Genomic DNA, 26,959 nt, shown 5'->3' with positions numbered 1-26,959 from the left:
TTTGGAAAGGCTATTAGACAAAGAATTTCCTGGTTTTAATTGCATCTTCACAGAAGCCAGTAACTCTAACTGTCAGCAGCGGGTCCAATTAGAGGTGAGAAGACTGTCAAGCAGCCCAAACAACTTGACAATGTCCAAGCAACGAATGGGATCTGTCATCTGGAAGGTACAATGAGTTCATTAGTAGCAAGTGGAATTGTCAATGGCAAACCCATGGATTGTTTGGTGGACACTGATTCCCAACAACTTGGTGGGTGGATCAGTAACAGAGAGTGGGAAAGGAGAACGTCAAGAGTGTAAATGGGGGAGTTTGCAGATAATAGGAAGTATTGTTTTGCCAGTCAGTTTTGGTTCCTGGTCAGCAGAACAGGAATTTTTGGTGACTCAAGTCAAGTTGTCAGGTCCTATTCTTGGGGTTGACTTTCTTATTCAGCAGAGTATGGTTGTTGATCTACCACGACGAGAAATGAGATGGCCAGGAGGACTTGTGCAGTTGAAAACGCCTGCAGCAGACCAACGTTGTTTTGTGGCCTTTACGAGGATGTGAAAATCAGAGAGGGAGAGATAGCCTTGGTCAAAGGTGGGTTGTAGATGCTAATGGCCGACCAGTTGTCGGTGGTGATAGGCTCTTGATGGAACCTAGGCAACTGTTCATGGAGAAAAACGGTGTGATTGTGGCTAGAGCTTTGGTGGATGCCACTAGTAGCGGTGTTCCTGTTCAGTTGATATCGCTTGGAAGTAGAGAAGTCACATCGAGGAAGGGCTCGCGAGTGGGTCAATTAGTTACCCTCGATGAAGTGTTGTTGTCAGTGGTGGATGATAAATCGGCGACAGGAAGGGACTGTGGTCGTTCAGGGGAAGATGAATTAGGACAGGAGTCAGCAGAGAAGTTCAGAAAATGCTTCAAGTGGGCTGGATCATCTCTGACAAGCACAGAGAGGGAGCACCTGGAGGCCATGTTGTGGAACTATAGGGTTGTATTTTCAATGGGTGCTGGTGATGTGGGTAGAACAGATTTGATAACCCGCCCAATTAGAACTGGGGATGCAGTACCAATAAAGCAACCACCAAGGAGGGTTCCACATGCATTACGTTCGCAAATTGACCGACAGGTGCAAAAGGTGATACAGAATAGAATTGTTCAGCCTTCGACCAGTCCATGGTCATCTCCAGTTCTGGTTAGAAAAAAGAAGGTGAATTTTGCTTTTGCATTGAGTATAGGCGAGTAAATGCGGTCACTACCAAGGGTTCTTTTCCTTTCCCTAGAGTGGATGATGCGCTTGATATTTTGAGTAGTGCCAAGTTCTTCTCAACCCTAGATTTAGCCAGTGGGTACTGGCAAGTACTGGTAACAGATTCAGACATCCCAAAGACCACATTTCGACTTCCAGAGGTTTCTTTGAGTTTAAAGTCATGCCATTCGGTTTGACAAACACGCCTGCGACATTTCAGAGGCTTATGGACCAAGTATTGAGAGGGCTTAATTGGGAACAGTGTTTGGTCTATTTGGATGATGTTCTGATCTTTTCACATGATTTTGATGCCCACCTAGAACGGATCCAGAGAGTTTTGGAACAGATTCGAGAAGCAGGACTGAAGCTGAATCCTGGAAAATGCCAATTTGGGAAGCCAAAAGTTGACTACTTTGGGCATGTAGTGTCGACATTTCCAGTGCCCACCGATGTTGCCGCTGTGAGGAACTTTCTAGAGTTGGCTGGATATTACAGATGCTTTATTTCAGGCTTTTCACAGATTGCTGGGCCATTGTTTGAGTTGTTGCAGAAAGACAGACAATTCATATGGAGTACTTCCTGTCAGACAGCGCTGGACATATTGAAGAAGAAACTTACTAGTGCCCCTGTGTTAACATTTCCTGAGTGGGATCATCCATTCTATCTGGCTACGGATGCTTCAGGCACTGGCCTCGGAGCAGTGCTATTTCAGAAGGATCAGAAAGGAAGAGAGCGAGTGATAGCCTATGCAAGTCGAACACTAAACAAGGCGGAGAAGGGGTATTTGGTACTTGGATTGGTATGGGCTGTTACACACTTTCGTGTGTACCTATATGGTCACCCCTTTCATCATATTACTGATCATTGTCCTCTAAGATTTTTGAAGACTGAAAGATCCTTCGGGGTGCATTGCTCGCTGGTTGCTCACGTTAAGCGAGTACCACTGGACCATTGAGCAGATGCTTTGTCGAGATCAGTTAAGACAGAGAACAAACAAGTTTTGGATGACGCGAGTGTTGAAACAGACGATCTAGAAGGGAGACTGCCTTCCATAGTTGGAGCGGTTGGCATGCATACTTCCACAGTAGTCCCTGGTGAATGTTAGACAAATGCAGTTGCAGGATCCAGTGATTGGAGAGGTTCTGAAGTACATGCTGGGCAATTGACCTGCAGCTACTGGAAATTGGTTGTCAGATCGTAAATTGAATACGTGTCGACAGGTTTGGGGAATCCTTTGTGAAAGAGGGAGGTGTTATGTACCAGCAATGTTATAATACCAGATGGTGTGAGAGCACAAGAGAATCGAGTCTTGATAACACCATTTGTTCTAGTGCCAGAGATATTGAAGCAGATGCATGATAATGGTGGTCACCTAGGTATAGAGAAGACGATGGCTAAAGTGAAGGACCACTTCTGGTGGCCAGGTTATTCTCAAGATGTGGTTGACTGGATCGCAAAGTGTGTTCCATGCAGTCAAAAGTAGAAGCCATCAGGAAACTCGAAAATGCCGATGAAGAGTGTGCCCGGTGTGTAAACCAATGCAGATGTTGGCTATGGACTTTGTAGGTCCTCTGCCTGAGACTGAGGATGGGAACCGCTATCTGTTGGTGATCGGCGATTATTACACTAAGTGGGTAGAAGCCTTTGCATTGAAAGATCAGAAAGCAATTACAACTGCCGATGTATTATTGTCAGAAGTTGTACCAGGCACGGTGTACCTGTAGTTCTTCACTCGGATCAAGGGAGAAATTTTGAAGCGAATGTGATGAAGGAATTGTGCAAGAGGTTGGGCATAGAAAAAGTGAGGACAACACCGTACCATCCACAATGTGATTGTATGGTGGAACGACTCAACCAAACGCTGGTGGCTATGCTGTCCAAGTACACGTCTGAGAACCAGAGAGACTGGGATAAGAAAATTCCGTTAGCTCTATTGGGTATTGTACAGCTAAGCAGTCTTCAACAGGTCACAGTCCATTTCAGTTGATGTACAGTCAGGCGGCGAGACTGCCAGTGGATACCCTGTTGGAAACACCAGTGGAAGATGCAAACTGCACCACGGGTCATTGTGATGAGATCAAGAACAAGTTGACTGTTTTGCAAGAGATCACTGAGACAAAGATTATTGAAGCCCAATGGCGACAGAGGAAAACGTACGACAAAGATGTCCGAAAAGTGCCAGAATATGCCAAGGGAGATTTGGTGTGGCTTTACAGTCCTCAGGTAAAAAAGGGCCAGTCCTCAAAGTTTTGCCGTCCTTATAGAGGCCCGTATGAGATTCTTAAGAGTGAGTGATGTGAATGTCCTGATTAAACCAGTGAATGGAAGGAAAACAGTCAGAGTTCACAACAATCGGCTGAAACCTTGCTATTACCACCCAGTTACAGTGGAAGAAAATATGAGTCCAGAAGAAAGAAGAGTTCCTTTGAAGAGTGGGAAGATTAAGACCAGAAAGTATGATTGATAAGGAACCCACTGTTACTCATGTGGTAGAGGAGCTGGAATTCCCATGCTTTGAAGATGTACAACAGCCAGAGGATATGGCCATGGAACAGCCAATCATTCTCAATGAAAGAGACAGGCACCAGCCCATATGGCTGAGAGACGATGACACTACTTCTTAGAAGAAAGGATAATTTCAATCCCAGACGCATTTGCTTAGGGGAGAGAATTGTGGTATAAACGGATGACACATGTAAACATAGTAAGTAGGCGGTGCTTGTTAAGTTGTGTTGTTGCTAGCTAGTTGATTAGTGTGTGTGAGTGAGTTGACTGTGTGTCTGGTTTAGTGCTGACTGTGTGTCTGGTTAGTGCTGAGTGGTAGTGTGCTGTTGTGTTGAGTCCCAATAGATTTAGTGTGGGTACTACTACTAGTGTGCGTATACCAGTGGAAAGCGCGTGTCAGTCCAAGAACGCCCGTTTACCACAGATACAAGGCTGTGTGATAATAAAATTAATGCCAAAATGCTGCTTGATTCCATATTTGCATAAAGATGTTTAGCAGGTTGAAGTTGCACCACCAAAGAAAGATACCGTAGCCAAAGAATACATTTGTTGGTGGTGAAAGTGGAAAAGAGTTAGGCTAGATAACCTGTGCTCCAGCCAGCCAACCCATTGAAACCTTCATGTACATTGTTTCTTAATTAAATGTGGGAGAACACTTGCTGTTCCTTCACATGCACAAACTGTTACTGTAAGTGTGCAGACTATAAACATAAATACCAAACTATAGACATAAATACAAAGGTCCAAACATGTGCTTCCCATTTAGATGCAATTTATACTACCACTTATGATAGAATGTGCATAGCCAGCACTTTAGTACTACGGCTTCACCATTGTAGATAACCTCCAATTTCAGTAGTCTAAAGAAGTCAAGGCAGAATTCAAATTCTAGTGGGTCATCCCTGAAAGGTATGTGAATGAGAAGTTAACTGCTCTCATCTAACACACCATACCAGAAACAATCAAAGAAGCATCAACACTAGTTTACTTTTCATCTCTTCTGCTGGAAACTCATCTGACAACAGTGACACTGTAGATTGATGAGACTATAATAGTATACGACTGGCACATTGGTATCCTCCTAGTTCATATCATCCAGATAGCTATTGGAGAAAATCAAGCAATACATTATAATATAAACAGAAGCTTGTAAATCCATACTATTCTTCCTGCAGTTACACCATCAATAGTAAAGATTCCTTCAAGGGTTGAAATTAAAATGCAATAGCACGCGTACCTGTAGCAGAACTGAATGAAACAAATGTTGCTCTATTCACAACAGCAATACGAGCTACACATCTCCCTATCTATCAACCCCCAACACTAGAGCTTCTAGAGCTAAACGAAACAAACATTGTAAGTACAACAATATTCAAGCACACTATCTACAGTCGCTGTCTTCTATTCCCGGTGGTATAGCAACTCCACAAGTCTCAAGATTACCAACTACATCGACTGCCTCAATATCTATTGATAGCTGACAGCAAGATGACATTGCAACTACATCCACACTAGAAGTAGTTGCACTCTCAAATGCTGCATGAGAAACCTGTACGTCTTTTTGACGACTTCTTACATTCTGCAGCCCAACACCAGTGTCCTGAAATCTTGCTGTCACCTCCCATGTACTCTCATTGCAGTAGCGAACTTGTACATCATCACAAGCTGTGTTCGACAGTATGCTGCATGTTGGTGGTGTTTCATCATCCAATTCCGGAACAACAGCAATTTGCAAGACGGCATAATTGAATGTTTTTCCGTCTTGAGATGAAGCAGTAACAGTAGCTGTGTTCACACTGCCAATTTTTGCTTCCTTTGGAGGTCCAAATGCCACAGTGACTTTAGCTGCCTGGTTTCGTTTCAATGTAACTGTTTTCGCCAATCGAGAACTGCCACGACGACGTCTGCCTCCAAGCAAATCATCAAAACCAACATCTAAAATTTCTACATCAAGACTTTCTAAAGTACCAAGATCATCACGAACTTCTATATCAAAGTCGCTTGTCTCTCCGCTGTTGTACAGCTCAAAGGTTGCATTAGTGAATTTACCAGGACTGACTACACTTTCAATGTTACCCTTAGGACTGAGTGCAACTGTCTGAGCTTTCACTGTTGTTGTCGAGAATCGAGTAAATTGATTGCCACATTTATCATAACCATGTAAACGAAAACGAAAATCTTGGCTGGGTGGAATGAAAGCAGCACCATATAAATGTGTGGAGTGAACTGGACCTTTCTCAAGGTCAATGCTGTCAATTACGTCCCCTTCAGTGTCAACTAAATCAACACCATCCACGGAGACAAGGTCTTCCAACCCATGAACAGAATATATTACCTTACTCAAAGTATCTGAAATAAAGTTTATATTTTAACTAAATGTACCAAAACATGTCTTACTGAATGTTGTATGTACCTGCTATAGGAAGACCACTGAGTGGAAAAGCACCACAATGCCCTGGACGTCCATCAATGGTCACAAATTTGTGTGAGAAATCAATACCGCTAGATGCCTTGACATTAACAGAGTGATCACCACTACTAAATGATGTCTTAATCGTCCAATTTCCTGCCGCTGGAGATGTGACAGTAATGACTAGAACATTTGGCAAGGAAACTCTCTTACCACTAACAACACCATTTGGACCTGTCACTTCTGCTTGAGGATTAGCTCCACTGAGAGAAATGACTAGCCCGGTCACTGTGCAATCGACCAAAATGTTGTAGGTCTTGCTGTTTGCATTACTTGATGCTGTCAAGAGTACTACCTGAGACTCATCAGTTGATGATTGTGTTATGGTAGTTGCTTCAGCAACAGCATCCTTTGTAATACTTAAGAATTGTCCACCAGAGCGAGATGCAATAGCAGAGAAAAGATCTGGCGCATCACCACATGGAGGGGAAGGACCAGTATAGAAAAAGTTCACCTGACTCTTGCGAGTATCGATCAGACTGAATATGGTAGCCCTTAGGTCAGGATCTTTAGCCCCAGCATCTGTAAACACATAGATTGGAGAGCCTGGAAGACAGTTGATTAGAGCCAGTTGTAATCCACTCATTGCCAGCTCAGGACAGTCACCACCACCATTAGCACGTAGATTGTCCAAATGACGCAAAAAATCATCTGATTCTTGAGTGACAATGGGAGGTCCAAATGCTACACAAAAAAGCAATTAAATAGAGAGCACTTCGTGAGTTTGTTAGTTAGATACTATACCTGGAGTCTGATCATAATCATTGAATTGGACAAGAATGTAGTTGTATGGTTGGCTGCTGCTCTGAACAATCTGCTTTGCTCGATTACGTACAGCAACAATGTCATCTCCCATGCTCCCAGACTGGTCAACAACAAAACACAGAGAAGACCCTTGCACAGTTGTGCCAAGAGAGAAAAATTGGAGAAATTTGTCATCACCAACAATAACACGGATAGACAAAAGAAAATTTTCTGTTGCCTTGATTGCAAGCTGGGCTGCCTTTTCATGAAGATGAGAATGAGGAGATTTGATACAGTTTTTTGTACTCTTGTTGATGCCTCCAGTTGCTGAACGTGTTCTTGACCTGATATATACAATAATACAGTATAGTTACAAAAAATAAGGAAACAAGAAAATTAACTCATGTCCCTACTGATCAACTGGGTCACCATGACTGCATTTGCCACTGGGTTTTTCTCTGTAGCCGGGTCCCACTCTCTCTGTTGGATAGAACAGATATCCACTTGTCAAACGGTTGTACCTTGCAGTGTTTTGTTTGCAGGAATCAGAACACTCTAACGTATCAGTAGCAGTTGCACAATCGTCACAAGTTACTTCACTCTTTCCTGACAAGAAACAATTTCTAACTGATCAAAATTGCAAAAACCTACTTAACTGAAAGCAAACTACCTGCTACTGTTTCCAAAAAGTTTGCAGATCCAGGCATTCCTAGCTCTACTAAAGGTTCATCATGTCCTAGTTCTACATAATTTGAGTGAGCATAAAAGTCTTGGAGAGTCAACATAAATCGACCAGCCAAGTCTCTTGCGGCAGACTCTGATCCTTGTTGGAGAGCACTGAACATTTGACGTCGAAGTTGCAGTAGATGTTTATGACCCAATTCAAACTCTTCATCGTCAAAGTGTACTCTTGCTATGTTGGCAGCCTGATCCAGCGTGGCGTTCACTTCATAGAACAGATCCATTCTAGCTGCTGCTCTTTCCAAATCTTTAATTGCTTGCTCAAGCTTGGCACTAGATGCTTGAGGTCCAAACACAGATCTCATCAGTGTTGTAGGGGTGAGACGAGGGAGTGATTGTACGCTTCCTGTAGTTAGTATAGGCATTGTTTCTTCATAAAACTTTGCTACAACATTGAGGCAGGCCCTTCGAACAATATCCTGGTGACTCCATGATCCATCCCTAAGAGGAGATCCACACTGTGCTGAATCAACCTCGTCAAAAAGATCTGAATGATCTATAAAGCCAGATTCTTCAGTGACAGCAATTGGAGGTCGAAATGAAAATACGTGATTTGGCATGAATGCATCAGCAGACCAGACGTGAAATAGAAGGAATGTCACAAGTGACAATAGCCCAGCACGTGCAAGCATAGTGACTGTATAATGCTGCACTGATACCTAGCTTTGTGACTGCAGGATTCATGCACTCTACCCATTCACACCTCTGGCGTCATTCAGGTTCACGCAAACAACTCATTAATTAAGAACAAAGCAACTATTCATGAAATGGAGCCAAACCTGCGGTTGACCTTGATGACATCATTTTAAAGTGTGGAACAAAACAATGGCCTATTTGTTAACTAACACCTACTAGCTATAGCAGTTTAGTGTAGTCTACTATAGTACCTAGGGGTGATAATAATTGCATTGTTCCCTATAGTTAATACCGGTTAGGGGAAAGAAAACTAATAAAAATGCAGACATTATTACGTGATCGAGACTGGTCTCTGTGATTTAATTAGCGGTGAGCACAGTTCAAAACGATTGAGCTAATGACATATAGAAATGGCACACAGAAATGACACATAGAAATGGCACATGCATATGAAATGGCACACAACACAAAACAACTCAGATACCAACAGTACAGTAACTGTTGATGTACTGAAATGTGCAGACGAACAGTTCAATAACTCCTGCAACCAGTCCAACTATCATAGTACCTTGTCCGGTATTGGGCAACCTGTACAAGCCTAGTACAAATGTATATATAAGTAATCATCCAACATTATCTGATCTCAAATGCTTTACTTGTATTCAGTACAGCGAGAGAAAATTAAACATGGCTTATCAGTGCGCCTTGTTGTAGTAGCATAATAAAGCTGATTTTCCTTCTTTCTCACAGGGCATTTGACTGCACAGACACCACATACAAATACACTGAACAAAACATCATGACCACTGTTTCAACTAACCACATGAAAATCCATTCCCTGTATATCCTACATTACACCTGCATTTGTATCCACTATTAATATTGCCACAAACTGCTTCGCTGTGGCAGTTGTGACTTCCATCAGCACATTCATCCAGATCTATACAAACAACCACAACAAAACGTCATACTCACGTAGATGGAACATTAGCTATACACTCACCACAGAAGAACCCATTTCCAACATAATTATGATTACAAGTACAAGTGTATCCTCTCAAATTATCTTTGATATTGCAGGTTGCATGTTCATGGCATCTGTGCATGTTAGTAACACATCTGTCGATTTCTAATAAAATATTATGAAGATGAGCTAACTAATTTTTTCAAGTAATGACATGTAGCAATGTGTCCCTCACTGCAATGGGTTCCATTTCCTCTAAAAGCAGGAGCATTACATGCACACTGGAATCCACCAAATGTGTTGGTGCATGTGGCATTCAAATGACAATTGTGCAGTCCCAGAGTACACTCGTCAATATCTGCAAAATGCAAATATGGTCAGCATGAAAGAAAAGAACTGCAGACAAAGATGGTCATACCAGTCTGACATACGACATTGTGACATTTGCTGCAGTTATCGTTCTTCCATGTATAGTTACCATCATTTGATATAAATGGGCAGTAAGTTTCCTGATACTCTTGATCATTCCCCCAATTATTGAACATACTGAAGAAATTGACATTAACCCATGGATTTTGAGTAAATTGTCCAAGAAAAAAATTGTGAGCATAGCCATCAACTACAGCTACTCTTGCTGTTCTACTGATGACCGAGCAGCGTGCTGTTGCCTGGCGGTATGGCAAACAAGTATCACTGGCTTTGTGACAGTAACCATTCAGTTCAACCCAACCATTGAGACAAGCATCTAATACCAACCATTCATAATGCACTCACCAAGATCATATACAAGAACCTCTTCAAAACTAAATACCGTCAATTGCAAGCCATGAGACCTCAACCCTATTTCTTGGAAAACAATACCATAAAATTTGAGTGACACAGCTACTGAATCCAAACCGAGTCACATTCTATATATATATATATCGATCATAAACACTGTCTCTGAAAAGGCATGAGAATAAATATTAATCTAACTAGATCTCACCTCTGTCCATGCTAGAAGGCTATGTTGGCATGTTAAGCCATAAGCATATCGTGGTGTGACGATAACTTTGGGTGGCCTGGCATATGTTTGATAGAAACTCTGCCACTGTTATTCACAATAGTGTGTTAAGTTAGCAAATGATTGAAATGATGACAATAAAATGTGGTACAGTACCTTGCAGGCAGCAAACTTGATCCCCTCAGAGAACTCGAAGTATCCAACAGAGTTTGACTCACTCTTTAACCCTTCAATTGTACCACTCTCAAATGGAATTAGAACCCAGTTCTACAATAGACCCATGCATACATACTGTTGTATATGGACATTCATCCACTACGTTAGCATACCACAGTTATGTTGGCATGAATGCCTGAGTACAATCGGAGTTCGTTAACACAAAGCAAGAATGATGACAGTGTCACCGACTCCACAAAGACAGTAACCGGTTCATAACTTCCAATGACTTTCGTTGCATCTACAGCAGCCAGAACAACTGGTTTTCTCTTAAGGTTGAATTGCTGTAAATCATGTAAACAAGTGAGTTAACTAAGACAGCTGCAACTATTTTATAATTAATGCAATAATAATGTATGCATACCAATGTAGACACTCTCTGGCAAACAGTGCCTGCACCAAATGGTCTCATTGTTATGCTGCCTGCTCGTGTCCCTGTTGGAGCATCTTGATACAACAGCCACTCGACATGAAATTGGCGACCATTGCTTTCTGATCTTCGTCGTCTGACACACACCTCCACTTCTTTGTGAGTAACTCTTCTAGTCCACACAGCAGGTGCTACAGTTGCCTTTGGATCACTGACTGATAGTATAACTTTGGTGTCCTTATGAGGGTACAGTCGAGTGTGTGGTATAGACATAACCTTGCAATGTTCACTTGATGATGTCATGAATTCAGTTTGACCCTGTTCAATATAGTTACCTAAGGTAGAACAAAATTTAAGTAACAAACCAACACCATGCAACGACAAATGAAATTGTAGACAGCAAGCACATTGCTTTACCACAATCTAATGCACTGCTGATCATTAAACAGTGTTACAGCGTGTAGTAATACCTTGACAACGTCCTTTGTAAAGCATGAATACATCTGAACTATTCACACATACTTCTGTCTTCAGTGCACATTCTGTTATAAATGTTTGACCATTTGATGCACAGACTGGTTGATCATCACTTTCACATGCTCCACACACCCCATTAAACTTTCCTTGAAGAGTAACATCATCAACAACAACGACAATAGACAGCTCTCCTACTCGAAGATATTGGGCAAACAGAGACGTAAGCTGCATTTCCTTTGAGATTGTGGTAACTCCAGATTTATCGGTAGCCTAAGAAACACCGGAGTTGTAACCTCAATACTTGAAATTAAACTTATGAATACCACAAGAGAAGAAACAGCCCGCATGATAGGAAAATTAATGTCAAATAGAGGTTGTTTGCTTTCATCTGGTCGTAGCAGCAGTTCTGCATAAAGACGTGTAGCAGGTTGATGTTGCAACACCAAGGATATAGTAACCAATGAGTTTGCTGTGTTCAAACTAATAGTTGCATATCCACCATATTTGCACAACCCATCTGACACGAAACACTCCAAAAGAGCAGTGAATTCTAAGAAAGCCAATGTCAATAATACAATAATAGTAAACACTATCATCTTATACACCATACCAGGAACAATTGAAGGACCATCACGAACTAGTTTACTTTCAATCTCTTCTGCTGGAAACTCATTTGACACCAGTGACACTGTAGCTTGGCGAGAATATATGCTAGGCACATGGCGTCCTTCTATTTCATGGTATCCAGATAGCTATTTTAGAAAATCAAGTTATATATGCGTTAAAATATAAATACAAGCTTGTAAATAACACATACTGTTTTTCCTGCAGTTAAACCACCAATAGTAAAAACGATTCCTTCAGGAGTTGATAGACGAAATGCAGTAGCACGCACACCAGTGGCATTAACTGAGTAAAACAAGGTTGTTCTATTCACAACAGCAATACGAGCTACAACAACTCCCGAGCGATTGACAGGCAACAGTATAGTCTCTAGAGCTAAAACAGACAAACACTGCTAATACAACAATATTCAATAACATTGAGCACTTCAAAAAACACACATACAGATGTCACTGTCTTCTATTCCCGGTGGTATAGCAACTCCACAAGTCTTAAGATTACCCACTACATCAGATGTCTCAATATCTATTGATAGCTGACAGCAAGATGATATTGCAACTATATCCACGCTAGAAGTTGTTGCACTCTCAAATGCTGCATGAGAAAACTGCACATCTCTTTGACGACTCCTTACATTCTGCAGCCCAACACCAGTGTCCTGAATGCTTGCTGTCACCTCCCATGTACTCTCATTGCAGTAGTGAACCTGTACGTCATCACAAGCTGTGTTCGACAGTATGTTGCAAGTTGGTGGTGTTTCATCATCCACTTCTGGAACAACAGCAATTTGCAAGACAGCATAGTTGAATGTTTTTCCGTCTTGAGATGAAGCAGTAATAGTAGCTGTGTTCACACTGCCAATTTTTGCTTCATTGGAAAATCCAAATGTCACAGTCACTTTAGCTGCCTGGTTTCGTTTCAATGTAACTGTTTTCACCAATCGAGAACTGCCACGACGACGTCTGCCTCCAAGCAAATCATCAAAACCAACATCTAAAATTTCTACGTCAAGACTTTCTAAAGTACCAAGATCATCACGAACTTCTACATCAAAGTCGCTTGTCTCTCCGCTGTTGTACAGCTCAAATGTTGCATTAGTGAATTTACCAGGACTGACTACACTTTCAATGTTACCCTTAGGACTGAATGCAACTGTCTGAGCTTTGGCTGTTGTCGTTGAAATTCGAGTAAATTGATTGCCACATTTATCATAACCATGTAAACGAAAACGAAAATCTTGGCTGGGTGGAATGAAGGCAGCACCATATAAATGTGTGGAGTGAACTGGACCTTTCTCAAGGTCAATGCTGTCAATTATGCCCCCTTCAGTGTCAATTAAATCAACACCATCCACAGAGACAATGTCTTCCAACCCACGAACAGAATATATTACCTTACTCAGAGTATCTAAAATAAAGTTTATATTTTTAAATATAAATAAATGTATCAAAACATGTCTTAATTACTGAATGTTGTACCTGCTATAGGAAGACCACTGAGTGGAAAAACACCACAATGCCCTGGACGTCCATCAATGGTCACAAATTCGTGTGAAAAATCAATAGTGCTAGATGCCTTGACGCTAATTGAGTGATCACCACTACTAAATGATGTCTTAATCATCCAATTTCCTGCTGCTGGAGATGTGACAGTAATGACCAGAACATTTGGCAAGGAAACTCTCTCACCACTAACAACACCATTTGGACCTGTCACTTCTGCTTGAGGATTAGCTCCACTGAGAGAAATAACTAGCCCAGTCACTGTGCAATCGACCAAAATGTTGTAAGTCTTGCTGTTTGCATTACTTGATGCTGTCAAGAGTACTACCTGAGACTCATCAGTTGATAATTGTGTTATGGTTGTTGCTTCAACAACAGCATCCTTTGTAATACTTAAGAATTGTCCACCAGAACGAGATGCAATAGCAGAGAAAAGATCTGGCGCATCACCACATGGAGGGGAAGAACCAGTATAGAAAAAGTTCACCTGACTCTTGCGACTATCAATCAGACTGAATATGGTAGCCCTTAGGTCAGGATCTTTAGCCCCAGCATCGGTAAACACATAGATTGGAGAGCCTGGAAGACAGTTGATTAGAGCCAGTTGTAATCCACTCATTGCTAACTCAGGACAGTCACCACCACCATTAGCACGTAGATTGTCCAAATAATTCAGAAACTCATTTGACTCTTGAGTCACAATGGGAGGTCCAAATGCTACACAAGAATAGCAATTGAATAGACAGCACTTCTTGAGTTTGTTAGCTAGATACTATACCTGGAGTCTGATCATCATCATTGAATTGGACAAGAATGTAGTTGTATGGTTGGCTGCTGCTCTGAACAATCTGCTTTGCTCGATTACGTACAGCAACAATGTCATCTCCCATGCTCCCAGACTGGTCAACAACAAAACACAGAGAAGACCCTTGCACAGTTGTGCCAAGAGAGAAAAATTGGAGAAATTTGTCATCACCAACAACAACACGGATAGACAAAAGAAAATTTTCTGTTGCCTTGATTGCAAGCTGGGCTGCCTTTTCATGAAGATCATAATGAGGAGATTTGATACAGTTTTTTGTACTCTTATTGATGCCACCAGTTGCTGAACGTGTCCTTGATCTGATAGCAAAATATACTTACAAGAAAAAAACCCAAAAATTGACCCATGTCCTTACTGATCAACTGGGTCACCATGACTGCATTTTCCGCTAGGTTTTTCTCTGTCAGGTCCATAGAACAGATACCCACTAGTCAAACGGTTGTACCTTGCAGTGTTCTGATTGCAAGAATTGGAACACGCTAAAGTATCAGTAGCAATCGTACAATCATCACATGTTGCTTCACTCTTTCCTGACAAAAGAAACAAAAGTTTGTAAAATTATCAAAATTACATATACCTACTCAAACCAAACTACCTGCTACTGTTTCCAAAAAGTTGACAGGCCCAGGCATTCCTAGCTCTACTAAAGGGTCATCATGTCCTAGTTCTACATAATTTGAGTGAGCATAAAAGTCTTGGAGAGTAAACATATATCGACCAGCCAAGTCTCTTGCGGCAGACTCTGATCCTTGTTGGAGAGCACTGAACATTTGACGTCGAAGTTGCAGTAGATGTTTATGACCCAATTCAAACTCTTCATCGTCAAAGTGTACTCTTGCTATGTTGGCAGCCTGATCCAGTGTGGTGTTCACTTCATAAAACAGATCCATTCTAGCTGCTGCTCTTTCCAAATCTTTAATTGCTTGCTCAAGCTTGGCACTAGATGCTTGAGGTCCAAACACAGATCTCATCAGTGTTGTAGGAGTGAGACGGGGGAGTGATTGTACACTTCCTGTAGTTAATCTAGGCATTGTTTCTTCATAAAACTTTGCTACAACATTGAGGCAGGCTCTTCGAACAATATCCTGGTGACTCCATGATCCATCCCTAAGAGGAGATCCGCACTGCGCTGAATCAAACTCATCAAATGAACCAGACAGATCCAAACCAATCTCTTCAGTAGGAAAGACTGGAGGTTGAAATGAAAATACAGGAGTTGGCATGAAAGCATCAGTGGACCAAAGATTAAGTAGAAGGAATGTCACAAGTGACAACAGCCCTGCATGTGCAGACAGAAAATGTAATGACTGCATGCTTGCTCCTCAGATTCTATTAATTTGTGACTACAGTACTCATGAGCTCCACCTTTCAAAGGCAATTCTGATGTTTCACCCTTTTGGCGTCATTGAGGTTCACAGGAAAATCAAATAGCATCTCATTAACAAACAAGACAATTATTCATGAGAGGTGTATCACCTTGTTGAGTTTGATGGTACTAATTTAATTATAATTAGATCACTAACCATGTGCATTAACCTACGCATGTTGCAGTTGCTCTATATGTACTACTGCACACACTTGCAGGGGGATCATCATTCAACACCAGCAATGATTCAGCTTGATCCGACGCCAACAGCAACAGTACACCACCTCGTTGACACACAAGGCATGTGATATTCACAACGCACTAGGCGACAGCTAGTGATCTGAAAACTTATTTCACATCCAGTCCTGTGTCTATATTCAGAAAACAAAACAATGGCCTATTTGAGGAACCAAAATTAACACGTAGCTGTTATATGGGTGATAATATACTAGCATTGTCCACTAGAGTCAGCAAAATTATCACAACAGTTGGGCAAAATAGTATCTTACCAACAGCCAGCATGTTGATTAACAACTAAAGATTCTATTGAACAATCACTCAAGAGCAAGTAGCTCTGCCTCTCATTGTCTGCACACCCAGTAGCCATCAGCAGACAACCCTTGACATAAATTAAAGACAAAATGTCGAAGGTTCACCAGTAGAGTGTTTGCAAATGAGCACCTATTGTAGATTTATCTAAAGCCCCAACAGTTGCTGGCAAAGTGACTACAAAGTTATTATATCCCTGTGCCTACCTGGTGTGTTCAATTTATAAACAGAGACCTCATGCTGAACATACTTTACAGATACAAGGCTGTGTGATAATAAAATTAATGCCAAAATGCTGCTTGATTCCATATTTGCATAAAGATGTTTAGCAGGTTGAAGTTGCACCACCAAAGAAAGATACAATAGCCAAAGAATACATTTGTTGGTGGTGAAAGTGGAAAAGAGCTAGGCTAGATAACCTGTGCTCCAGCCAGCCAACCCATTGAAACCTTCATGCACATCGTTTCTTAATTAAGAGTCTGAGAACACTTGCTGTTCCTTCACATGCACAAACTGTTACTGTAAGTGTGCAGACTATAGACATACATACCAAACTTTAGACGTAAATACCAAGGTCCAAAAATGTGCTTCCCATTTAGATGCAATTTATACTACCACTTACAATAGAATGTGCATGGCCAGCACTTTAGTACTACGGCTTCACCATTGTAGATAACCTCCAATTTAAGTAGTCTAAAGAAGTCAAGGCAGAATTCAAATTCTAGTGGGTCAACCCCAATAGGTATGTGAATGAGAAGTTAACTGCTCTCATCTAACACACCATACCAGAAACAATCAAAGAAGCATCAACACTAGTTTACTTTTCATCTCTTCTGCTGGAAACTCATCTGACAACAGTGACACTGTAGATTGATGAGACTATAATAGTATACGACTGGCACATTGGTGTCCTTCTAGTTCATAACATCCAGATAGCTATTGGAGAAAATCAAGCAATACATTATAATATAAACAGAAGCTTGTAAATCCATACTATTCTTCCTGCAGTTACACTATCAATAGTAAAGATTCCTTCAAGGGTTGAGATTGAAATGCAATAGCACGCGTACCTGTAGCAGAACTGAATGAAACAATGTTGCTCTATTGACAACAGCAATACGAGCTACACATCTCCCTAGCTATCAACCCCCAACACTAGAGCCTCTAGAGCTAAACGAAACAAACATTGTAAGTACAACAATATTCAAGCACACTATCTACAGTCGCTGTCTTCTATTCCCGGTGGTATAGCAACTCCACAAGTCTCAAGATTACCAACTACATCGACTGCCTCAATATCTATTGATAGCTGACAGCAAGATGACATTGCAACTACATCCACACTAGAAGTAGTTGCACTCTCAAATGCTGCATGAGAAACCTGTACGTCTTTTTGACGACTCCTTACATTCTGCAGCCCAACACCAGTGTCCTGAACTCTTGCTGTCACCGCCCATGTACTCTCATTGCAGTAGTGAACTTCCACATCATCACAAGCTGTGTTTAACAGTATGCTGCATATTGGTGGTGTTTCATCATCCAATTCTGGAACAACAGCAACTTGCAAGACAGCATAGTTAAATGTTTTTCCGTCTTGAGATGAAGCAGTAACAGTAGCTGTGTTCACACTGCCAATTTTTGCTTCTTTCGGAGGTCCAAATGTCACAGTCACTTTAGCTGCCTGGTTTCGTTTCAATGTAACTGTTTTCACCAATCGAGAACTGCCACGACGACGTCTGACTCCAAGCAAATCATCAACACCAACATCTAAAATTTCTACATCAAGACTTTCTAAAGTACCAAGATCATCACGAACTTCTATATCAAAGTCATTTGTCTCTCCACTGTTATGCAACTCAAAGGTTGCATTAGTGAATTTACCAGGACTGACTACACTTTCAATGTTACCCTTAGGACTGAATGCAACTGTCTGAGCTTTCACTGTTGTCGTTGAAACTCGAGTAAAACGACTGCCACATTTATCATAACCATGTAAACGAAAACGAAACTCTCGGCTGGGTGGAATGAAGGCAGCACCATATAAATGTGTGGCGTGAACTGGACCTTTCTCAAGGTCGATTCTGTTAATTATGTCCCCTTCAGTGTCAATTAAATCAACTCCATCCACAGAGACAATGTCTTCCAACCCACGAACAGAATATATTATCTTGCTCAGAGTACCTGAAATAAAGTTAATTAGTTGTTTTAAGTGTCTTACCCAAACGTTGTACCTGCTATAGGAAGACCACTGAGTGGAAAAGCACCACAGTGTCCTGGACGTCCATCAATGGTCACAAATTCGTGTGAGAAATCAATAGTGCTAGATGCCTTGACATTAACAGAGTGATCACCACTACTAAATGATGTCTTGACCATCCAATTTCCTGCTGCTGGAGATGTGACAGTAATGACTAGAACATTTGGCAAGGAAACTCTCTCACCAGTAACAACACCATTTGGACCTGTCACTTCTGCTTGAGGATTAGCTCCACTGAGAGAAATGACTAGCCCAGTCACTGTGCAATCGACCAAAATGTTGTAGGTCTTGCTGGTTTCATTGCTTGATGCTGTCAAGAGTACTACCTGAGACTCATCAGTTGATGATTGTGTTATGGTTGTTACTTCAGCAACAGCACCTTTTGTAATACTTAAGAATTGTCCACCAGAACGAGATGCAATAGCAGAGAAAAGATCTGGCGCATCACCACATGGAGGGGAGGAGCCAGTATAGAAAAAGTTCACTTGACTCTTGCGAGTATCAATCAAACTGAATATAGTAGCCTTTAAATCAGAATCTTTAGGACCAGCATCGGTAAACACATAGATTGGAGAGCCTGGAAGACAGTTGATTAGAGCCAGTTGTAGTCCACTCATTGCTAGCTCAGGACAGTCACCACCACCATTAGCACGTAGATTGTCCAAATGACGCAAAAACTCATCTGATTCTTGAGTCACGATGGGAGGTCCAAATGCTACACAAGAATAGCAATTGAATAGAGAGCACTTCTCGAGTTTGTTAGTTAGATACTATACCTGGAGTCTGATCATCATCATTGAATTGGACAAGAACGTAGTTGTATGGTTTGCTGCTGCTCTGAACAATCTGCTTTGCTCGATTACGTGCAGCATCAATGTCATCTTTCATGCTCCCAGACTGGTCAACAACAAAACACAGAGAAGACCCTTGCACAGTTGTGCCAAGAGAGAAAAATTGGAGAAATTTGTCATCACCAACAACAACACGAATTGACATAAGAAAATTTTCTGTTGCCTTGATTGCAAGCTGGGCTGCTTTATCATGTAGCTCATAATGAGGAGATTTAATACAGTTTTTTGTACTCTTATTGATGCCTCCAGTTGCTGAACGTGTCTTTGACCTGATAGCAAAATATACTTACAAGATAAAAACATCGAAAAGTTAACCCAAGTTCTTACTGATCAACTGGGTCACCATGACTGCATTTGCCACTGGGTTTTTCTCTGTAGCCAGGTCCCACTCTCTCCGTTGGATAAAACAGATAGCCACTAGTCAAACGATTGTACCTTGCAGTGTTTTGATTGCAAGAATTGGAACACGCTAAAGTATCAGTAGCAGTCCTACAATCATCACATGTTGCTTCACTCTTTCCTGACAAAAGAAACAAAAGTTTGTAAAATTATCAAAATTACATAAACCTACTCAAACCAAACTACCTGCTACTGTTTCCAAAAAGTTTGCAGATCCAGGCATTCCTAGCTCTACTAAAGGTTCATCATGTCCTAGTTCTACATAATTTGAGTGAGCATAAAAGTCTTGGAGAGTCAACATAAATCGACCAGCCAAGTCTCTTGCGGCAGACTCTGATCCTTGTTGGAGAGCACTGAACATTTGACGTCGAAGTTGCAGTAGATGTTTATGACCCAATTCAAACTCTTCATCATCAAAGTGTACTCTTGCTATGTTGGCAGCCTGATCCAATGTGGCATTCACTTCATAGAACAGATCCATTCTAGATGCTGCTCTTTCCAAATCTTTAATTGCTTGCTCAAACTTGGCACTAGATGCTTGAGGTCCAAACACAGATCTCATCAGTGTTGTAGGGGTGAGATGGAGGAGTGATTGTACACTTCCTGTAGTTAGTATAGGCATTGTTTCTTCATAAAACTTTGCTACAACATTGAGGCAGGCCCGTCGAACAATATCCTGGTGACTCCATGATCCATCCCTAAGAGGAGATCCACACTGTGCTGAATCAAACTTGTCAAATGAATCTGTAGGATCTAAGCCAGGTTCTTCAGTGACAGCAGATCCTGGAGGTCGAAACAAAAATACAGAATTTGGCATGAATGCTTCAGACCACCAGAGATGAAAAACTATTGCAAGCAACAAAAGTCTAGCACATGCAGCCATGTCTGGTCACTGCAGTTGCACTGATACTGTTGTGACTAGAGAGCTGTCAACGGCAATTTGTCATTCGCGCTCCTCTGGTGTGACATGAAAACCCATCTAATACCAGTAGTATTTCATTAACAAATAATGAGAGGTGGATGTACACCCAATTTTCACTAAACTAGCAGACAGTGATGATGACATCAGTAAGTCAATAACCAGCATCACACAGACTTGCATCTCATATGATCTGATCCACATCCGACTCTGCATCTTTTTGCCGGAAAGCAAAACAATGGCCTATTCAAAGAACCTAAGTTAACACGTAGTGGTATGTATATGATAATATTCACACTGACGCGTTAGCAAAAATATTTTACAATGGTAACCTCAATGCTAAATTTAGGCCTGGTGGAGTAAAAACGCGCGTGATTACATGTCTTGATCACCCCAAGAAAGCAAAGGTTGGTTCATAATATACGTGAAGGGCAGCAGTCCATTTTGTTCTGAACAATTGTGGTTAAGTTCATTCAGTCAAACGTTGATGCAGAGTAATTCACAATTTGTAGCGCACTCTAAGTACATATTATTGCTTGTGTGTGCCGTGGTGCTACTGAAGAAGCAAGAACTTGAGAAGACGAAGCATAGAAATGTTTGTCACTGTCTTCAAGCTAGAACTACCTGTTTTCTCCATAGCAATCATGTAGTTGAACAAGCTTACAAACATAGAAGGACATGCTAACAATTAAATTGACATTGCAACAGTAAATTGAAATGCACTGCAATAACAATTTAAACCTACAGAACTGTGACAAACAACGAAGAATACTCAACTTCTCAACGCAAAACCAACTCAGATACCAACAGTACAGTTGAGTGCAGGTAGAAAAGTTTAACTCCTGCAACCAACCTGACTATGATAGTACCTTGTCCGATATTGGAGAACCCGTACATGCCTAATACAAATACACATGACTAATCGTCCAACAGTATCTCTCAAAATGCTTTACTTGTATCTTGTACAGCGAAAAAGAGTGAAACATGGCTTTTCAGTGCAAATTATTGTTGTAGCATAATAAAGCTGATTAACCTTTTTCACAAGGCAACTGGCTGTAAAAACACCAAAAGCAAATACACTGATACAAACATCACTACTAAATGTGAGCTGCTGCTTCAATTAACCACATGAGAATCCATTTCCTGAGAATGGATATTCACTTTCACCACTTCCGAATACATCAACACATTCATCCAGAGCTATACAAACAATCACAACAAAATGTCATACAGTGTACTCACGTAAATGAAACATTAGCTATACTTACCACAGAAGAACCCAATTCCAATATAATTATGATTACAAGTACAAGTGTAGCTTCTCGAGTTATTTCTTCTATTGCAGGTTGCATGTTCATGGCATCTGTGCATGTTAGTAACACATCTGTCAATTTCTAATAAAATATTGTGAAGACGATTTAATTTATTTTTCAAGTAATGACATGTAGCACTGTGTCCCTCACTGCAATGGGTTCCATTTCCTCTAAAAGCAGGAGCATTACATGCACACTGGAATCCACCAAATGTGTTGGTGCAAGTGGCATTCGGATGACAATTGTGCAGTCCAAGAGAACACAACACTCATTAATATCTACAAATGCAAAGATTGTCAGCATGAAAGATAAGTACTGTAAACAGAGATAATCATACCAGTCTGACATACGACATTGTGACATTTGTTGCAGTTATTGATCTTCCATGTATAGTTACCATCATTTGATATAAACGGACAGAAATTTTCCGGATAATTTTGGTCATTCTGATTCCCCCAATTATTGAACAAATTGAAGTAATTGACATTAACCCATGGATTTTGAGTAAGTTGTCCAAGGAAAAAATTATGAGCATAGCTACGAGCCACAGATACTTTTGCTGTTCGACTGATGACCGAGCAGTGAGCTTTTGCCCGACGGAATGACAAACAAGTATCACTGGCTTTGTGACAGTAACCATTCAGTTCAACCCAACCATGGAGACAAATATCTAATACCAGTCAGTCATAACGCAGTCACCAAGACCATATGAGACTCGATCTTCACAACTAAGTACCTTCAATTGCAAGCCATGAGACCTCAACACTATTCCTCCCAACTTCTGTTACACTACAAATTGTTTGAGTGACACAACAATAGAATCCAAACTGAGTCACATTCTACATATCATAAACATCATAATTAACCTTACTCAGAGTACCTGAAATAAAGTTAATTAGTTGTTTTAATTTAATTAAGTGTTTTACCCAAACGTTGTACCTGCTATAGGAAGACCCCTAATTGGAAAAGCACCACAATACCCTGGACATCCATCAATAGTCAAATTCGTGTGAGAAGTCAATAGTGTTAAATGCCTTGACATTAACAGAGTGATCACCACTACCAAATTTAAGTAGTCTAAAGAAGTCAAGGCAGAATTCAAATTCTAGTGGGTCAACCCCAATAGGTATGTGAGAATGAGAAGTTAACTGCTCTCATCTAACACACCATACCAGAAACAATCAAAGAAGCATCAACACTAGTTTACTTTTCATCTCTTCTGCTGGAAACTCATCTGACAACAGTGACACTGTAGATTGATGAGACTATAAAAAATAGTCTATGACTGGCACATTGGTGTCCCTCTAGTTCATAACATCCAGATAGCTATTGGAGAAAATCAAGCAATACATTATAATATAAACAGAAGCTTGTAAATCCATACTATTCTTCCTGCAGTTACACCATCAATAGTAAAGATTCCTTCAGGGGTTGAAATTAAAATGCAATAGCACGCGTACCTGTAGAAGGACTGAATGAAACAATGTTGCTCTATTCACAACAGCAATACGAGCTACACATCTCCCTAGCTATCAAGCCCCAACACTACAGCCTCTAGAGCTAAACGAAACAAACATTGTAAGTACAACAATATTCAAGCACACTATCTAAAGTCGCTGTCTTCTATTCTCGGTGGTATAGCAACTCCACAAGTCTCAAGATTACCAACTACACCAACTGCCTCAATATCTATTGATAGCTGACAGCAAGATGACATTGCAACTATATCCACACTAGAAGTAGTTGCACTCTCAAATGCTGCATGAGAAACCTGTACGTCTTTTTGACGACTCCTTACATTCTGCAGCCCAACACCAGTGTCCTGAACTCTTGCTGTCACCACCCATGTACTCTCATTGCAGTTGTGAACTTCCACATCATCACAAGCTGTGTTTAACAGTATGCTGCATATTGGTGGCGTTTCATCATCCAATTCTGGAACAACAGCAACTTGCAAGAGGGCGTAGTTGAATGTTTTCCGTCTTGAGATGAAGCAACAACAGTAGCTGTGTTCACACTGCCAATTTTTGCTTCTTTTGGAGGTCCAAATGTCACAGTCACTTTAGTTGCCTGGTTTTGTTTCAGTGTAACTGTTTTTGTCAATCGAGAACTGCCGCGACAACGTCTGCCTCCAAGCAAATCATCAACACCAACATCTAAAATTTCTACATCAAGACTTTCTAAAGTACCAAGATCATCACGAACTTCTATATCAAAGTCGCTTGTCTCTCCGCTGTTGTACAGCTCAAAGGTTGCATTATTGAATTTACCAGGACTAACTACACGTTCAATATTACCCGTAGGACTGAATGCAACTGTCTGAGCTTTGACTGTTGTCGTTGAAACTCGGGTAAAACGACTGCCACATTTATCATAACCATGCAAACAAAAACGAAAATCTTGGCTGGGTGGAATGAAGGCAGCACCATACAAATGTGTGGAGTGAACTGGACCTTTCTCAAGGTCTATTCTGTTAATTATGTCCCCTTCAGTGTCAATTAAATCAACTCCATCCACAGAGACAGTGTCTTCCACCCCACGAACAGAACATATTATCTTGCTCAGAGTACCTGAAATAAAGTTATTAGTTGTTTTAAGTGTCTTACCCAAACGTTGTACCTGCTATGGGAAGACCACTGAGTGGAAAAGCACCACAGTGTCCTGGACGTCCATCAATGGTCACAAATTCGTGTGAGAAATCAATAGTGCTAGATGACTTGACATTAACAGAGTGATCACCACTACTAAATGATGTCTTGACCATCCAATGTCCTGCTGCTGGAGATGTGACAGTAATGACTAGAACATTTGGCAAGGAAACTCTCTCACCACTAACAGCACCATTTGGAACTGTCACTTCTACTCGAGGATTAGCTCCACTGAGAGAAATGACTAGCCCAGTCACTGTGCAATCGACCAAAATGTTGTAGGTCTTGCTGTTCGTATTACTTGATGTTGTCAAGAGTACTACCTGAGACTCATCAGATGATGATTGTGTTATGGTTGTTACTTCAGCAACAGCATCCTTTGTAATACTTAAGAATTGTCACCAGAATGAGATGCAATAGCAGAGAAAAGATCTGGCACATCACCACATGGAGGGGAAGAACCAGTATAGAAAAAGTTCACTTGACTCTTGCGAGTATCAATCAAACTGAATATGGTAGCCTTTAAGTCAGAATCTTTAGGACCAGCATTGGTAAACACATAGATTGGAGAGCCCGGAAGACAGTTGATTAGAGCCAGTTGTAATCCACTCATTGCCAGCTCAGGACAGTCACCACCACCATTAGCACGTAGATTGTCCAAATGACGCAAAAACTCATCTGATTCTTGAGTCACAATGGGAGGTCCAAATGCTACACAAGAATAGCAATTGAATAGATAGCACTCCTTGAGTTTGTTAGTTAGATACTATACCTGGAGTCTGATCATCATCATTGAATTGGACAAGAATGTAGTTGTATGGTTGGCTGCTGCTCTGAACAATCTGCTTTGCTCGATTACGTGCAGCATCAATGTCATCTTTCATGCTCCCAGACTGGTCAACAACAAACACAGAGAAGACCCTTGCACAGTTGTGCCAAAAGAGGAAAATTGGAGAAATTTGTCATTACCGACAACAACACGAATAGACAAAAGAAAATTTGTGTTGCCTTGATTGCAAGCTGGGCTGCCTTTTCACGAAGATCATAATGAGGAGATTTGATACAGTTTTTTGTACTCTTGTTGATGCCGCCAGTTGCTGAACGTGTCTTTGACCTGATAGCAAAATATACTTACAAGATAAAAACAGAAAATTTAACCCAAGTTTTTACCGATCAACTGGGTCACCATGACTGCATTTCCTGCTAGGTTTTTTCTCTGTAGCCAGGTCCCACTCTCTCTGTTGGATAGAACAGATACCCACTAGTCAAACGATTGTACCTTGCAGTGTTTTGATTGCAAGAATTGGAACACGCTAAAGCATCTGTAGCAGTCATACAATCATCACATGTTGCTTCACTCTTTCCTGACAAAGAAACAAAAGTTTGTAAAATTATCAAAATTACATAAACCTATTCAAACCAAACTACCTGCTACTGTTTTCAAAAAGTTTGCAAATCCAGGCATTCCTAGCTCTACTAAAGGTTCATCATGTCCTAGTTCTACATAATTTGAGTGAGCATAAAAGTCTTGGAGAGTCAACATAAATCGACCAGCCAAGTCTCTTGCGGCAGACTCTGATCCTTGTTGGAGAGCACTGAACATTTGACGTCGAAGTTGCAGTAGATGTTTATGACCCAATTCAAACTCTTCATCGTCAAAGTGTACTCTTGCTATGTTGGCAGCCTGATCCAGTGTGGTGTTCACTTCATAAAACAGATCCATTCTAGCTGCTGCTCTTTCCAAATCTTTAATTGCTTGCTCAAGCTTGGCACTAGATGCTTGAGGTCCAAACACAGATCTCATCAGTGTTGTAGGGGTGAGATGAGGGAGTGATTGTACACTTCCTGTAGTTAGTATAGGCATTGTTTCTTCATAAACTTTTGCTACAACATTGAGGCAGGCCCGTCAAACAATATCCTGGTGACTCCATGATCCATCCCTAACAGGAGATCCACACTGTGCTGGAAGTAGAAATGAAAATACAGGATTAGGCATGAATGCTTCAGACCACCAGAGATGAAAAACTATTGCAAGTGACAAAAGTCTAGCACATGCAGCCATGTCTGGTCACTGCAGTTGCACTGATACTGTTGTGACTAGAGAACTGTCAAGGGCAATTTTGTCATGCACGCTCCTCTGGTGTGACATGAAAACCCATCTAATACCAGTAGTATTTCATTAACAAATAATGAGAGGTGGATGTACACCCAATTTTCACTAAACTAGCAGACAGTGATGATGACATCAGTAAGTCAATAACCAGCATCACACAGACTTACATCTCATATGATCTGATTCACATCCGACTCTGCATCTTTTTGCAGGAAAGCAAAACAATGGCCTATTCAA

At 41.0% G+C, this 26,959-nt stretch overlaps 5 protein-coding genes across 6 annotated transcripts; 1 reads left to right on the top strand and 4 right to left on the bottom strand.

The window, feature by feature from the left end:
• The first annotated feature begins 2,736 nt into the window (after positions 1-2,736).
• Positions 2,737-3,856, top strand: LOC134190809 (uncharacterized). Its single transcript, XM_062659326.1, has 5 exons — positions 2,737-2,749; positions 2,799-2,862; positions 2,940-3,061; positions 3,181-3,519; positions 3,726-3,856. Exons 1-5 carry the CDS (start codon positions 2,737-2,739, stop codon positions 3,854-3,856), a joined length of 669 nt encoding a protein of 222 aa, XP_062515310.1.
• A 1,130-nt stretch (positions 3,857-4,986) lies between these two features.
• Positions 4,987-8,412, bottom strand: LOC134190515 (von Willebrand factor A domain-containing protein 7-like). The gene is made up of 5 exons (XM_062658970.1): positions 7,622-8,412; positions 7,365-7,557; positions 6,952-7,295; positions 6,151-6,891; positions 4,987-6,086 (listed from the first exon to the last, which is right to left on the bottom strand). Exons 1-5 carry the CDS (start codon positions 8,322-8,324, stop codon positions 5,119-5,121), a joined length of 2,949 nt encoding a protein of 982 aa, XP_062514954.1. The 5' UTR covers positions 8,325-8,412; the 3' UTR covers positions 4,987-5,118.
• Positions 8,413-8,686: 274 nt separating this feature from the next.
• Positions 8,687-15,573, bottom strand: LOC134190514 (uncharacterized). The gene is made up of 20 exons (XM_062658969.1): positions 14,903-15,573; positions 14,663-14,837; positions 14,263-14,606; positions 13,461-14,201; positions 12,427-13,389; positions 12,176-12,357; positions 11,969-12,110; positions 11,682-11,908; positions 11,352-11,628; positions 10,876-11,216; positions 10,625-10,795; positions 10,452-10,562; positions 10,278-10,382; positions 10,104-10,200; positions 9,711-10,037; positions 9,528-9,650; positions 9,332-9,457; positions 9,149-9,268; positions 8,985-9,087; positions 8,687-8,926 (listed from the first exon to the last, which is right to left on the bottom strand). Exons 1-20 carry the CDS (start codon positions 15,528-15,530, stop codon positions 8,860-8,862), a joined length of 5,370 nt encoding a protein of 1,789 aa, XP_062514953.1. The 5' UTR covers positions 15,531-15,573; the 3' UTR covers positions 8,687-8,859.
• A 1,731-nt stretch (positions 15,574-17,304) lies between these two features.
• LOC134191631 (von Willebrand factor A domain-containing protein 7-like) lies at positions 17,305-21,349 on the bottom strand. The gene is made up of 5 exons (XM_062660253.1): positions 19,916-21,349; positions 19,658-19,850; positions 19,256-19,599; positions 18,454-19,194; positions 17,305-18,403 (listed from the first exon to the last, which is right to left on the bottom strand). Exons 1-5 carry the CDS (start codon positions 20,610-20,612, stop codon positions 17,436-17,438), a joined length of 2,943 nt encoding a protein of 980 aa, XP_062516237.1. The 5' UTR covers positions 20,613-21,349; the 3' UTR covers positions 17,305-17,435.
• Positions 21,350-23,472: 2,123 nt separating this feature from the next.
• LOC134191632 (von Willebrand factor A domain-containing protein 7-like) lies at positions 23,473-26,816 on the bottom strand. Of its 2 annotated transcripts, XM_062660254.1 has the most exons (5): positions 26,038-26,816; positions 25,780-25,973; positions 25,382-25,723; positions 24,581-25,320; positions 23,473-24,531 (listed from the first exon to the last, which is right to left on the bottom strand). In XM_062660254.1, the coding sequence occupies exons 4-5, from the start codon at positions 24,723-24,725 to the stop codon at positions 23,855-23,857; spliced, it is 822 nt and encodes a 273-aa protein (XP_062516238.1). In that variant the 5' UTR covers positions 24,726-25,320; positions 25,382-25,723; positions 25,780-25,973; positions 26,038-26,816; the 3' UTR covers positions 23,473-23,854. The 2 variants fall into 2 exon arrangements, with proteins under 2 accessions (XP_062516238.1, XP_062516239.1); XM_062660255.1 differs by having other exon boundaries at positions 24,404-25,320.
• Between the last annotated feature and the right edge of the window lie 143 nt (positions 26,817-26,959).

Source organism: Corticium candelabrum, chromosome 15 (genome assembly GCF_963422355.1).
Source record: "Corticium candelabrum chromosome 15, ooCorCand1.1, whole genome shotgun sequence".
NCBI classification, from domain to species: Eukaryota; Metazoa; Porifera; class Homoscleromorpha; order Homosclerophorida; family Plakinidae; genus Corticium; species Corticium candelabrum.
Note: the sequence above shows the minus strand (reverse complement) of the source record. Positions and strands in the feature narration are given on the sequence as shown.

Excerpts from the sequence above, each read along its gene's own strand:
- LOC134190809 (XM_062659326.1), top strand. Across the intron at positions 3,062-3,180 it reads AACACCGTACCATCCACAAT|CTAAGCAGTCTTCAACAGGT; the intron begins GTGATTGTATGG and ends GGTATTGTACAG. Across the intron at positions 3,520-3,725 it reads CCCGTATGAGATTCTTAAGA|AGGAGCTGGAATTCCCATGC; the intron begins GTGAGTGATGTG and ends CTCATGTGGTAG.
- LOC134190515 (XM_062658970.1), bottom strand. The coding sequence starts at position 8,324 with ATGCTTGCACGTGCTGGGCTATTGTCACTTGTGACATTCCTTCTATTT. Across the intron at positions 6,892-6,951 it reads TGATTATGATCAGACTCCAG|CATTTGGACCTCCCATTGTC; the intron begins GTATAGTATCTA and ends TTTTTTGTGTAG. Across the intron at positions 6,087-6,150 it reads CAGTGGTCTTCCTATAGCAG|ATACTTTGAGTAAGGTAATA; the intron begins GTACATACAACA and ends ACTTTATTTCAG.
- LOC134190514 (XM_062658969.1), bottom strand. The coding sequence starts at position 15,530 with ATGCCAACTCCTGTATTTTCATTTCAACCTCCAGTCTTTCCTACTGAA. Across the intron at positions 11,629-11,681 it reads GGGCTGTTTCTTCTCTTGTG|GCTACCGATAAATCTGGAGT; the intron begins GTATTCATAAGT and ends GGTGTTTCTTAG. Across the intron at positions 10,563-10,624 it reads TTCATGCCAACATAACTGTG|AACTGGGTTCTAATTCCATT; the intron begins GTATGCTAACGT and ends GGTCTATTGTAG.
- LOC134191631 (XM_062660253.1), bottom strand. The coding sequence starts at position 20,612 with ATGGCTGCATGTGCTAGACTTTTGTTGCTTGCAATAGTTTTTCATCTC. Across the intron at positions 19,600-19,657 it reads CATGGTGACCCAGTTGATCA|GTCAAAGACACGTTCAGCAA; the intron begins GTAAGAACTTGG and ends TTTTGCTATCAG. Across the intron at positions 19,195-19,255 it reads TGATGATGATCAGACTCCAG|CATTTGGACCTCCCATCGTG; the intron begins GTATAGTATCTA and ends ATTCTTGTGTAG.
- LOC134191632 (XM_062660254.1), bottom strand. The coding sequence starts at position 24,725 with ATGGTCAAGACATCATTTAGTAGTGGTGATCACTCTGTTAATGTCAAG. Across the intron at positions 24,532-24,580 it reads CAGTGGTCTTCCCATAGCAG|GTACTCTGAGCAAGATAATA; the intron begins GTACAACGTTTG and ends ACTTTATTTCAG.